Genomic DNA, 13,985 nt, shown 5'->3' on the forward strand with positions numbered 1-13,985 from the left:
CTTTTTCAAGTTTGAATATCTCTCATTTTGCTTTTTTCTGATATTTTCTCATGATTAGACTTGGGTTATGGGTTTGGGGGAAGCATAGTACAGAGGTGAATGCTTTTCTTATGCATCATATCAGAGGGTACATGATTTCAAGACGACATAATTGAGGATGTTATCAGGACCACTAGACTTAGGTGGTACCTGCCAGGTTTATTCACTGTAAAGTTAATTCTTTTTCTCTCTCAAATCTCTGTTAGCTAGAAACCTACCACTAAACCCAATACATGATCAAAATAAAACTCCACTTCTTGGAGGCAGGAATATCTAAATATCTTTATATATTATTTGTAATTTTTCTGTAATTTATTTTTCTGGTCAATGATTTATTTATATAAGTATGGACTCATGGACATTTATTTTATTCTTTGGTTTATAATCCGGTATTTGGTTGTTTGTTTTGTTGCTCAATTTGTTAAAATTGTCTAGTTTAATCTCTGGGCTTATAATTCATTCAGTCTGTGTCTGTTTTAAGTAAATGAATGTCAAGTTGCTGTTTCTCCCTGCAGGTGCCTGTCACTCTCTAGAGTTCCTGTTGGTTGCTTGTCCTGCAACCTCAGTTTTAGGAAGGGTTTGAAAAAAGTCATTAATTTCCAACAACACTCTTTCCAGCTCTCTACATCTCTGAAGTCAATTGTAAAATGTTGATATCTGCCTTTCCTGCCTATCAGGAACACCTTTCCATTTATTCAGAAAAATGTTTCAGAAAAATACCTGGTAAAACATGATCTAAGAACTCACATGAAAATAATGGATGTATAATTACAATATAATTTTTGACTCATTGGTTCTATGTGCTTTGAAGTCTTTTCATCCAGGCTGGTGACATTAAAGAAAATAAAAACGGAGAGATTATTTCTTAGTTTCATTTCCATTCTCTCTCTTTGCATCACTTCCACTTGTCCCTCACCTGATGGAACCTATTACACACATGAGGACCACGACTCTTGGCTTGTTTTACACCCACCTTATCAATCATGCTGTTTTGCCTTACAGCAATATGCTCACTCCCTGCTTTGTCCACAGTGGAGAACATAGTAAATTATCTAAAACAGAAAGCTCACATGACTCCCATAAAGCACAGAAAACAAGCAGGGGGAATGTTCATGTGACACCCCCATCAAGCAGCCCTCGCAGAGAGGTATAACAGTAAATATCAATGGCGATAAAAAGTGAAGGCTTTTCAAATGGCCACACCTCCCAGGATCTTAGAAAGAGATGCAACGTGCATCTAGGACTCGAAGAGGTTTAAAGGTCAAAACAGGTCAGAGAGAGTAGACCTAAAACCATCTTATAGATTTGAGCAATTACCTGAGGAAAAAACCCATTTCCTAATATACCTGACAGATGCTGAGGAAGTAGTAGGGAAATGTACCATCTTGTATGATAAAGCACAATAAAAACGTATTCTGACAGGAGACCAATGACATTTAAATTGTAAAAAGCTGTTTTCATCTTTCTCTCCAAACAACATTAATTAGAAAGAGATCCATACCTATGGCGGGTATTATCCAAATGAACTGGATAATCCGCAGACCACTTGATTTAATAAAAAAAACAAACAAACTTTTGTTTGTTGAGGGCTCAAATTATTTGTCAAAAAACAGAAAACTTAATTTTCTCAATTGAATATTATCACAACATTAAATGATGATTCCAGAATCACTAAAATTGGAAAGGGAAGCAAAAAGTGTACTGTATATTAATGGCCTTCCTATTGTATCTTCAGCTTCTGCTGAAATAAGTAATGATTCAATAGGAGAGAAAGGGAATCTTTCGAAATCCCCAAGAGATCTGAGGAACCAGGAAAAATGTGATTTCCAGGTGTAATGAATAGAAAATTGACTAAGGTCTAGAAGACCCATGAGGGTGGAGGGATAGAGCTGTGGGGCGGATGGTGGGGAGGGGCCGTGGTCCAGCCTCCTCCTCTATTACTCCCTCCTCCACCCTCAAGAGCCCTTTGTGACCAGACCACAGCTCTATGATGTAGGCCTAGGACATCAGTCCCCAAGTACACATCCTGTGCTCAGTTGCCTGAAGCCAGCAATGTGATTCAGATGATGGAGAATCCTCTCTTTTCTCTGAAAAGCACTTTTGATACTTGGCTGTACTCCAGTCGCACTTCCTGGGCGAGTGCCACCATCCTTGGCTTTCTGTGTGGACTGGGGCTCTATTTCCTGTTAGTCTCCTACCTCCAGAATAATCTATCTTCACCACCTCCTAGGAAACATGGAAACATCACGAAGGTAAGGAACCCTTGGGCCAGACCCACAAGCACATGCTTCTCCCTTCTTTTCTATTATTATTTCCACTTTTCTGAATCAACTTCAGAGACTCCTGAAATGGGAAAGAATAGGACATCTACTCCTAACAATAGGACGTCATCCCTCTAAGGGCAAGCCAGCCTGGGCAGGGGATAGAGTGAACACTAGGATTTGTATCCAAAGATCTCAGACCAGTTGTCCAGGTGTGGTAGAGGGCTCCAGGGCAAGTCTCACACACAGTGACCAGAGGTCGAGGACTGGATACTGAGTTCAATCTCAGCCAGAGGACAGGCCCATGAGCAATGGATCACCAGCTGTGAACACGTGTCTCGGATGAGGGCTGATCTGCTGGCAGTGCTGAGGCCCTGAGAGCCTCAGAGCGGGGGTTGGAGTGGCCCTGGCCTCGGGAAGCAGAGACCCACCTGCTGGAGCTCAGATGAACCCGTAGTTCAGAGAACGTGTGTGTTTCTTGAGCAGAGGAACAGTGACAAAAGAAATCCAGGGTGAATCTCACATTGAAAATCCTTCTTTATGTTCTTCACAGAGAAGGAAAACAGAAAATATTTTTATCCTCTTTAAAAATGAGTGAAAGGAAAGAAAAACCACAGAGCTCTGTTAGTTAAATGTAAAAAGTCCTATTATGTATGGACACTGAGTGTCTGATGCTTGTCTAGAGAGGGGAGAGTGAGAATTGGGTCCCAGGTCCTCGTTTTTTCTGTCTCTCAGCATCAGACGGAGTGGAGGGGGAAACGCAAGGTTAAGATGAAAAACAGAGCTTTGAAAGGTAAGTTGTGCCATCCAGCCCTGTGTGCCCCGAGGGTTGGGCCCCATCTCTCCCAGCCCTGAGGGCCCACTCCACAGGCTCCGAGGAGGCCAGTGGCAGGGCCTGTGCCTCAAGAAACAGAACCCTCAGGGAGGTTCCTGGGAAGGAGAGCAGAACCCAGATACTTCCCAGAGTCCATGTGCACAATGAAGCAGTAAGGGGCCCGGAAAAGGGTGTGGCCCAGCAGGGGTGTGTGGGCTACAGTGGACCAATAGCGCCTGGATTGGGAGGTGGGACCTCCAGGTCCGACCGTGGACAAGTTGTTTAACTTTGCTCAGATTCCTCTGTGATGTGACCCCTGCCCATTGTCCCCCACAGGGAGGATGGGAGGGCAGCAAGGGGTAATGGATATGGAAGTACTTTGTAAATGATAAACCCTTTCATGAGCTTCGCCATCACTGTCAGGGATCATGTGGCCCTGGACGCTGGTGCTCGGGCTCCAATCTCCCAATGGTGTCCCCTTAAAGGGACACAGCACTTAGCCTCCTGTAAGACCCCCTAAGCCCTTGCCTTCACCACCATGACCCAGTCTGCTGTTTTCCAGTTTTCAGAGATTGCCTGGAAGAGGTTCGGGCCCTGACTTCACGTCTACAAAGGTAAAGAATTTTCCCCTTCTCTCCTGGGTTCTTCTTCCACCCAAAGCCTATGGTGTGACACCTGGGCTGCAGGCAGCCTGGGGCTGAGCTGGGAGGGGGAGCGCTGAGGGTGGGGTACGGCCAAAGCCCTGGGGTAAGGGACAGCAGGAGCACTGTGAAGTCAGCATGGGGGCCGTGGAGGGCCGTGGGCCACAGGTGCCCACCCCTGCCTGGCCTGCCCAGCCCTCCTGGCCCTGGGCGCTCCTGGCTGCAGCTTGTGCCTCATGTCTCCTGAAGCCACCTGGGCAGGCTCCCTGACAAGGGCAGCTCTCATCAGCTCTCCTATCAAGACCCCCCTGGTGAGGTGTGCAGAGCAGCGTCTGCTGGAGCCCACCCGCCCTGCAGGGAACCTGCAGAAGAGGCTGTTCCTGCCACGTGCCCATCAGCTGCCCTGGCTCCTCTGACCCAGGGTTCTTTACCTGTGGCCTCCACCCTGTCAAAAGAACCTCAAGACCAATCCAACTTGAAGAAAATCACCCTTGGCACTGTTGCCAAGAGCTCACCTCCAGGTAACTCTTTTTTGGCATCTACCATCGCAGCCATCTTTAGTCTTGGCCTCGCGTGCTATCCCATTTTGTTCCTGTCCTTCTGGTGGAAGACTACCAAGACCTTGTTCTTCCCCACCTCATCACAGAGTGAGTCCCGGCAAGAACACCTGTCCCACCAGCCACCAGGGGCCCCGTTCCAGGAAGAGCCCACAGACAAGCAGGTAGAGACTGGTAGCCCCTCACTTGTCAACCCTGAAGTCCAGAAGCTGCTGGAGATTCTAATCACCATGAAAGTAGAACTAAAGATTCATAAGGGGAAAGAAAAGGATGGGTCATTCTCGGAACAAATGAGCTCAGACTACCACCTGAACACTTTAGGGAATGTGTGGAAATCACTGGGTGCTGAGCAGGACAACACAACCCCTCAATCTTTCTGGAACAGGAAAGACAAAACAGAGCAGCTACCCGGTCCTCGGCAGCTCTTACACTCCGAGGTCTTGAGGGACCACTTGGAACTGACATACACCCAGCTCTACTGGGGTCACCCCTCTCTGCACAGCGAGCCCCTGGTGGCTACTAGGAGCTCTACTCAACAGCAGGCACCCTTTGTTTTATTCAGTGGAGTTTCTAATGGCTTTCCAGTTTCAATTCAACCTAGAATACCTTTAGGCCCTTCCCAGGCCGCAGTCTTGCCCTGCCCGGGGGTCCCACCCCAGCCTTTCACTCAAACCTTGCCTCCGTGCCAGTCCCCACCTCTGGCTCAGATCCAGGCCCAGCCCTACCTCCCATCTTCTCTCCCATTCAGACCACCTTATTCTCCACCCCAGATGAGTACCTGTGGACTAGACTGTCCTACATTTCAGAACAAGACACCATATTTTATCCCAACTGAAACTCAATGTCTGAAATGCCCCTTGTTGCAGAAGCAACTGAAAAGTGGGAAGCCTTCATCCTCTGTGGTCAAAAGATCTCAGAAAGGCTTTAGCCAACTCAGTCTCAACCTTCCCCAAGAGAGGGGGCGCTCTCAGGCCCAAAGGTCAGTTTCTATTCATCATGAGGACTTAATTGGCCCTGATCTCCAGAAGCAACATCTTCAAAAGAGGCTCATCAAAGATCAAACCAAGAGGGGCCTGTGCCTCAGTATCCACCTGTCTCTGTCTCTGGAACTGAGTTCCTCTCAGTGCCAAGTTTTAAGGACTTATCAGGCACAGGGCAAGCAGGGACCCTGGCAGCCCTCTGCTTTTACAGGCAAAAGGAGACTGGACCCACAGAAGATAAGGTCCAGGCGCCCTAGGAGATCCCATAGGAAGGGTCAAATGCAATTTCAACCAGGGAAGGATTTCGGCAAGGGTCTAAGGCCATGTCTGAGGAGGATCTCAAAAGCTTCCTCCAGGGCCAGGCTCCCAGGGAAGTTTCTGCAAAGAAACTCTGAAAAGGAGTCTGAAAGATACCTGATGAGGCCCTTGATGAGTGACTCTGGAAACTGTTTACCCAGTAGCCCAGAGAAGAAACATCTAGAAGAAATCTTGAAAGCCCATTTGAGCACAAAGTCGACGCAGATTAATCAAGGTTTGATCCCTGTGATTGTGTGTCAATCCTGCCTTGCTGCCAACTGTGTTTTTCCTAAGCCCCACCCTCACGAGGAAATCAGAAATCTAGCACCCTTGAAGTCTTGGAAACCCTGTGTAAACTCCTCCCGTATGCTTTCCTTCCTCAGTCCAAGCATTCGGCAGATGCTGGAAGCACATATTATAAGGTGGCGGGTAAGGCACAGGTGGGGCCTACCCAAACAGGCCTTTGAGCCCATAAATCTCAAGCCATGTGGGGCTCAACCCTTGTCCTCTCCAAGGTCCACCTTTTCCCCCTCTGCCACCTGGCAATCTGGGGCACACTCAAAAGCCAACTTTGCTAATAAGTTCTTGGGAAAACCTCAGCCCCATCAGGGAATGAAAGTGATAACAAAAGCAACAGTTCCCACCCTGGTGAGTCCCCTCCCTGTTCCCTCACCTGAGCATACAGAAATCCAGAGGGCCCTGGGAAAGACTTCACCTGGTGACAGCTATGGGCCCTCAGAGGCCCCTCTGACTGGACAGGAGGGCAGACTGCCTTATCAGATGCCCACAGTCAACCTCATGGGCAGAAGCTGGGAGAATGGGACTGTCTTGGGGTTTCCAGCCGCTAGGAAAACCCTGTCACTACCAACAAAGTCAGTTGCCCAACATCCAAAGGAGCCATGCCTTAAAACACAGGTGGCTCAAGGCCGTGCCACTGGGGAGCTCCTTCAAGACTCTCACGCGGATGTGCTCCTTCCTGCAGACACCTTGGCTTCTCATAGGTCTCTTTCCGGTTCCCAGAGGGAACGTGCCAGTGAGGACGCGCCCGCGTTCCAGGCGGTGCCATGTGACCTCAACGCGAGTGAACGGAGCAGCCGGGGGCCGCGGGAGTTCAGAAACCCAACACGTACGGACTCATTCAAGAGCCAGAGCGAGATGTCTGTCCCAACCGAGGAGCGGAGGGGCGCTAAGAGGCTCCAACCTGGAAAGCATGAAGAAATGAGGAGCAGCCAGGGACAAGAGGAACCCAGGAAACCAAAAATTAGGGACCCATGTAAGGGCCAGTTTTCCTCAGCTGATGAGGGGGTGGTCTGTGAGAGGCTCAAACCAGAAGAGGATGAAGAAATGAACAGCCAGAGCAAGATGTCTGCCCCAACTGAGGAGCGGAGGGACTTTAAGGGGCCCCAACCGAAAGAGCATGAAGAAATGAAGGGCCAGACGGAGGTGCTCGCATCAGCTGAGGAGTGGAGGGGTTTCACGAAGCCCCAACCAGGACAGCATGAAGAAACAAGAAGCCAGAGCGAGACGCTTGCCCCAGCTGAGGAGTGCAGGAGCGTTAGGAGACTGCAACCAGGAGAACACGAAGAAACGAGAAGCAACCAGGGACAACAGGAACCCAGGAAAGCAAAGGTTAGGGACCCGTGTAAGGGCCAGTTTGCCTCAACTGATGATGGGGAGGTCTGTGAGAGGCTCAAACCAGAAGAGGATGAAGAAATGAACAGCCAGAGCAAGATGTTTGCCCCAACTGATGAGAGGGAGGACGATTGGAGGCCCAAACCGGGAGAGTATGAAGAAAGGTCTTCAGCACTAAAGGCTTCTCAAGCAAGTGGGATGAGCCACGCTTCTCAGGTCAGGGAAAGAGGAGAGTCCCTTGGGAGCAAACACCCCCAGCTCTCGCCAGAGAAGAGAGAGCTTTCACCAGAAAGCAAAAAATGGACAAGGCGCTTTCTGCAGTATCTTAGCCGCAATAAAAAAGGCAAAGGAACAGAAGAATCCCTTCAAAAAGGCAAGCCTGTATCAGCCACTGCTCACCACCAGGAGCCAATCAAAGGCAAATCTGTTGTAGAGAGCAGGGCTATTGATCCTCGGGCGATTGGAACAGCTGTTGGACAGGCCCTAGTAGACAAACTGGGGCTTCACCAAGGACTCTGTGCCTCAGAGTTAAATCAGCACCCAGAACAGCTCCCGGCCCCAGCAGAGGGGCATTCCCACTACCACAGGGTTCTCTCCTCTTCAGAACAGAGAAGAGTGTTGAAAGATACAGCCTACAGTCACCAAGCCACCCGCAAGGACCACAGCTACCTTAACAACAGCAAGCATACCAGAGGCAGGGGCGACAAGTTGGCCTTCCCACCCAGGGAACTGGAGTCCCCAGTCAGACCCTGCCAGCACAGACCAAGGGTGGCAGGTGACTCAGGCCACCTGCGCCATCTGTGTTCCCTCTGGTCAACCAGAGCGTGCTTCTCATGCCTCTCCCGGTAGGAAAGCAGTGCAAGAACAAGTGCAGTTCATAAAAAGAAAACCTGTTTCTTCTCATGTTAACACATTGTCTATGTGTTAATGGCTTCTTCCTACCACAATTTTTGTTTCCCAAAATAAATGTTTCTTCTCATGAGAGGTGGTGGCCTCTGTCTGTGCCCTGCTGGGGGGAAGGGAAGGGATCAGGGTCCACTCTTCCCAGGTGCCTGCTTTGGCTTCCAGATGGGATGGGGCCATGGAGGGAGGTTGATCCCAGCATGGAATACCCATCCTCACCTCAATTCCCTCACTGCATTTAAGTTTCCACAATAGCAGCATTACAGAAACAAGCAACAGCATTCAGGACGTGTCAAGGTGAACTAAACCTAAAGACCTCCCCCTTCTCAGGAACCGGCTCAGTCCTCTCCTGCTCTCTCTCTACCCTGAACTTGTGGGACTGTAGGGGAGGGGTCTGCAGAGGCTGAAATTCCCCTCAGGCTCCAGAAAGTGTCAGAGACAAGTTCACATGTCAGAATAAGGAGGGAGCCCAGAGTCCAGACGTGGCAGAAACCTTGCCCCCATGTCTTGGTGGGGATAGATGATGCCTGCCCTGGAAGCTCCTTCTCTCCCCGATGGAGCTGGGATTGAGGTGGGCCGGGAGCGTCACCCGTCCTCTGTCCTTCTCACACTCTGGAGCAGCGGTGAGGAGGAGGACCGCGCACTCCCAGGTCTGAGGGTGTGAGGTGACGAGCATGGAGGCCACCGAGGGCCGTCCACCCCTGCCCCGGAGGAGAGGACAGCCCTACTCACAGTGCTCACCGCCCCCTGGGGAACGAGCAGGGGTGTGACTGTGTGTGCAGTCACCTCACTGTCTGTCATGTGCCCCAGGGTGGGATGCAGGGGAAGGAGGCAAGTGGCAGAGGCGCCCATAAATGGCGCAGTGACCAAGGAGCCCCTGGCGTCCCACCACCGTGTACAGGCCCAGAGAAAAGAAGTCAGGGGCCAGTGGCTTATGGTGGCCCCAGCCCAGACTCTCCCCCTACTCCAGCTCCCAGAGCCCAGACAGAGGGAAGGCCCCTGGAGCTCCTCCACGGAGGGCCAGGCTCCCAGAGGCCGTGGAGCCCCCAAGCAAGGAAGGTTCACTTCCCCACAATGTATTTAATCAACTTTCACAGGACTGCGAGCTCACGACAGACTCGCAGTCTGTGACCTTTACCTACACGCGTGGCCCAAGGAGGCCCCCAGGGGACAAGTGGGACTTCACAGGCTCAGGGATTGTGCTGGGGTCGTAGCAAGTCTCACCTGCTGTCAGCCTTGCTCACCCCAGAGCCTGGAGGGGGAAGAGGCCAGCAGACAGGATGTGTCACCCAGCGGGCTGGAAGTGACCTGCGGAGAACGAGGGTGCCGTCAGCTTTCCTCCCCGGCCCGTCCACACGGGAAACCAGGGAGACAGGAGCAATTCCACAGAGCAATCCGGGGCTCTGTGTCACAGTCACTCCCGTGCTGCAGAGTCCTGCTCCAGGAGGGTCCCCTGATCCAGGTGACAGCTTGAATGGCCCTGCCCTATGCCTGTCAGGACCCCAACATGCGGGACCAGGACCTGCTGAGGGGGAGCGGCCACAGGCCTGCTTGTGCTGTGCTTTCTCCCTGGAGCCAGGTCTCACCTCTGGGCCCCTCCTCCGGGGCCGACACCGCACTGGGGGCACAGCCAGGGGCCCTGGGAGGGGCTGGGACCCAGAGCACAGCACAACCTCCAGAGCTCAGCAGAGGCTGGCACAGAGCGGGGCCCCTGAGCCTGACTGCTGCCGGGTCCTCTCAGGGGCACCAAGAGGTGAGTGCTGGGTTTGAGGGTGCTGGACGCCCAAGGCACCTGTCGGGAGAAGTGACACAGAGGGACACTGACAGAGCAGCAAGAAACAAGAAGCTGCAAGTCCCTTTGCCCTTCTCCTTCTGTGAGGTGCAGAAAGGCCAGCAATGGAGGGCCCCCCACTAAGAGTCCCCACAGGGGGACCCACACTCACCCCACACGGGGACCCACACTCCCCCCACATGGGGACACACACTGATTCCACATGGCGACCCACACTGGTTCCGCACGGGGACCCGCACTCATCCCACACGGGGACCCACACTCACCCCACACGGGGACCCACACTCACCCCACATGGGGACCCACACTGATTCCACATGGCGACCCACACTGGTTCCGCACGGGGACCCGCACTCACCCCACACGGGGACCCACACTCACCCTACACGGGGACCCACACTCACCCCACACGGGGACCCACACTCACCCCACACAGGGACCTCTCAGAGATAATACATAGACTTCACAGAGACCTCTCACAGGAGCCTTATACAGAGCCCTCGCTGAGAAGAGAAATCGCAAGGGACCTGCACACAGTTCCATGCAGTCCACACACAGGCGCCCAGCGCCCCAGCGAGACCACAGAGACCCTTCAAACAACAGCCTGACACCCACTCAAATGAGCCTGAGCCACCAGCCGGCTCTGAGTGGATCCCAAGCCATGTAGCAAACTGAAGGTGCAGGAGGAGTTCAGTACCAGTGCCCCCAGAGAAAATTCTTGTGTAGTTTTTAATTACTTCTGAAAAAGAAGAATTACAGATTCCCCATGAAAACCCGCAAAATCCTTTCCTTCACAGGTTTTAGTTAGCTTGAGCTCTGACTCACAGTTGAAAGAATGACAGACTTTGAAAAGAAGTAAAACTCTGCCAGCATCTAATGAGGGAAAAATCTTTGTCCAATTTTAAATATCGTTCAGTCAAATGGCATCAGGGGGTCACATGCTTTGTTTTGCTGGGGACAAGTTCCTGCACTCAAAGTGACTTCTCTCCTTTGGAAACATGATGTAGAGAGGCCTACAGCAAGTGGGATCCATGGTGAAATGAACCAGCAAAGAGGCATCTAACCCCTACTTCCTAGCTGTGCAGATGGCGTGGGATTTCGCACAGAATAGCTTGTGTCAGGTTTGTGAGGTTTGCTTTATTTTTCAATGAAGTGAGCCACCTTATCAGACACACGAAGCTTATTCACAAATGTGACAGATTTTTGGCAATATCTCTACTACATTATCTGGCATATTTGTACTTAACTGCCTAATATTAAATGATATTGTTTATTTTACTCCTTTTAAAATACAGTAGTACAGTCAAGATGGTTGTATGGTATGCATGTCTCTAGAACGTGAAAAAATCCTAATGTTCACCTGTGATAACTTAAACTTCTGAACCATTTAGAAGAATTCATATTTTATATAATTAATAAGAAATGTGCATTTTCCAAGACTCAGGAAATTTATATTTTATTTATTTATTATAGGGCTACAAAAAGGATACATTGCTTAAAAGAATTTTGAAATCTTAGAAAATATGTCACTTAATTGGTGCTTGAAATATATATTACCTCATATCGCTTGGGAATTGGCATTTTAACATCTGTTAAAGAAAGTATATCTTTAATCAGCATTTCTATTATAATAATAATAGAGGTCTCACTGTCTGCCTAATACTTTCCAAATTTTGCACTCAGTTGAGACTACATATTTCTCATTGGTCATAAATTCTGTTGCCCTTTACATGGTAAAAACTGGATAATGTACAGATGTCAAGTATTATGTCTGGTTAAGTCTCTCAGGTCACTCTGTGGGGTAACAGTGTCATGGTCCTTTCTCTCAAAAGAGAGGAGTGAGCTGATGTGAGGGCCCTGTGTATTTTCTTTAATTAAGAAAAACAAATATTCAGGCTGTAAAATATTTTACAAAATCATAGCTATTAATTTTTTGAAATGTGCTCCCTTTGTGACATTTTCTTATGTTACTGAATCACAGAACTTGGGAAAGTAGCCACAGATGTCCTCTAATAGCCAATCAATAGTATTTACTAACTAGACTAGCTCGTTGTTTTCCTATAGATACCCACAACTACAACATCTCACATTCATGAAAATGACACTCTCTTCTTGGAAGTTTAAGCCAATATTTCTAAACTATGTGTTTGAGATAAAACTAAATTCTAGTAAGAGGCATTATAAAATAATGTAATTCCCAACAAAATATATGAGGACTTAGGAAATACTGGCATCTTTCATAGGAAAACACAGTTGCCTCATCTCATCCTGATAACAAGAAATTTGAGTGACACAGCTCTTTGGTCTAAGCATTTGTGTGTGTGTGTGTGCTTCAGCTGGTCCTCTGGATGGGATGCATTAACATTCTTTTTTTAAGATTTGTGGGCTAGAATAATTTTATATAAGGGATGCATAGGATATGCGGTTTATAAATTAGGCTCTATGGCCATTCTCATCCCTCATGGAATGGAACATGAGGGTAAACAGAACAACCGGCACAAACAGTTTCTGGAAAAACCATTACATTTCCTTGGACTTTCCCAGTAGAAGAAAAAAGGTGGGGACTTCAGGTAGGCAGCTGAGATACATTTGCCCCACAAATAAGTACATAAATTTTAGTCTATTAAAACTGGAAGGACTCCTCCAAAGCTATCTGATGAAAGGATTTGCAAAGAGTAGATCAAGAAGGACAGGCAGGTCTAGGGTCTGCTGGCCATGGCCAGGATACCACCTAAAAGATTTGTCCATAATTGAAGGAGGAACTACAACTTGGCCAAAGTGATGGGTGCTGCTCCTTCCCTCTATTTACTCCTAGATGACCCTGCCTTTCACCACCCTACACCCTAGAGCCCTCCTTCATTGTCTGTCTGGGGACTTACTGCGGACTTCAGATGAAGGAGATTAGGTGAGGAAGAAGAAGAGGAGAAGGAGGAGAGCAGGAGTGGGGAGGGAACAGGAGAAGGAGGATGATGAAGGAAAGTCATTACCAAAAAATGACTGTGGCCTCTTCTGTAGTCTGGTCACCTAATGAACAAATGGGGACCCTGAGACAGAGAGGGATTCCCCAAACCATACAGATATTCGCTTTCCACAACTGACGCAGACCAAATGCTTCCTCTGCTACATCATATAACCTGTGTGAAAGAATCCTTTTCATAGATCATCCAGATGATAAACCTAGTGTAAATTATTTCCACCACCACGAGGTTATGGCACGTATTACTGTTTTAGCAAAAAAAAAAAAAAAAAAAAAAAAAAAAATTCGTTTTGCCACTTAAAGTATTTAAGAGTATACTACCCTTCTTTGATAACAGTCTGTTATTTTTCATCATAGCATGGCTTAAAAGGAAAAGAATAACAAGAGAAAGAAACTTCCAGGAAAAACAATGCAATGTAGTGTGATCCACATCCACCTCTCTGGATAGAACTCCATCATGAAAAACATTAACTCTCTGAATCTTGAATCCACCTGCAATTCAAGGTCATCCATGCAGATTTCGAGAGTTGAAGGCAAAAGTACACAAAATCCAGTTCCTGGAAGTACCATCCCTGCTTTGCCCCCATGTCCCCACACACCCCCTCACCTGAGCGGCATGGAGTTTCACTAAGAGACTTCTTGATGGGGAAGCCCGCCAGTCAGAGTGGACAAGACAGTATGCTAGAATGCAGGAAGAAAATGTTAGAACTTCCATTTGCATTCCTCCTCATCTCATTCTTTTAAAATTCCTATATCTGTATAATCTTTGTCTTGCATATAAATTACAGAACCATAGTACATGCATTTAATTTGCAAATGCATAAATATACACACTGGATCTTCATGCTCAGAAAACTTTTTACTGAGTAGGAGAAGGATAGAAATGTTGGAGAACACTGACATGAACCAGATTCCTGGCCTTTTCTAAGGAATCAAACCAGAATCCAAAACAGCCATGGGCTCTGGGCTCTGTCAGGCAAAGCACATGTGTGTGGCCTGCCCAGGGAGAAGGAGAACCAGGAAGAAACTCTAGAATATCTGTTTCACCAAACTCTGAAACTCAGAGGGACCCCGTCAGCCCTGAGTTTCACC

The 13,985-nt window shown here is 48.7% G+C and overlaps 1 protein-coding gene across 14 annotated transcripts in view; it reads right to left on the reverse strand.

Moving 5' to 3' along the window:
• The window catches only part of LOC130706597 (dihydropyrimidinase-like), a 115,039-nt gene that overhangs the window by 41,204 nt on the left and 59,850 nt on the right, over positions 1 to 13,985 (reverse strand). For 5 of the 14 annotated variants that reach the window (XR_009006789.1, XR_009006797.1, XR_009006793.1 and 2 more), the window contains exons 2-3: positions 13,501 to 13,574; positions 9,349 to 9,432 (exon numbers count right to left, since the gene is read on the reverse strand). The exons of 3 other annotated variants lie outside the window; for them this stretch is intronic. Coding sequence is in view for 2 of the 11 variants with exons in the window: in XM_057539251.1 (XP_057395234.1) it covers positions 13,521 to 13,574 (54 nt within the window). In the remaining 9 variants the exon portion in view is untranslated. Of the gene's footprint in view, positions 1 to 285; positions 1,092 to 2,306; positions 2,846 to 9,348; positions 9,433 to 13,500; positions 13,575 to 13,985 lie in introns of those variants that run through there. 6 more of the 14 variants (XR_009006795.1, XM_057539251.1, XM_057539252.1 and 3 more) reach the window with 4 other exon arrangements.

This window comes from Balaenoptera acutorostrata (genome assembly GCF_949987535.1).
Source record: "Balaenoptera acutorostrata chromosome 6 unlocalized genomic scaffold, mBalAcu1.1 SUPER_6_unloc_2, whole genome shotgun sequence".
Lineage (NCBI taxonomy): Eukaryota > Metazoa > Chordata > Mammalia > Artiodactyla > Balaenopteridae > Balaenoptera > Balaenoptera acutorostrata.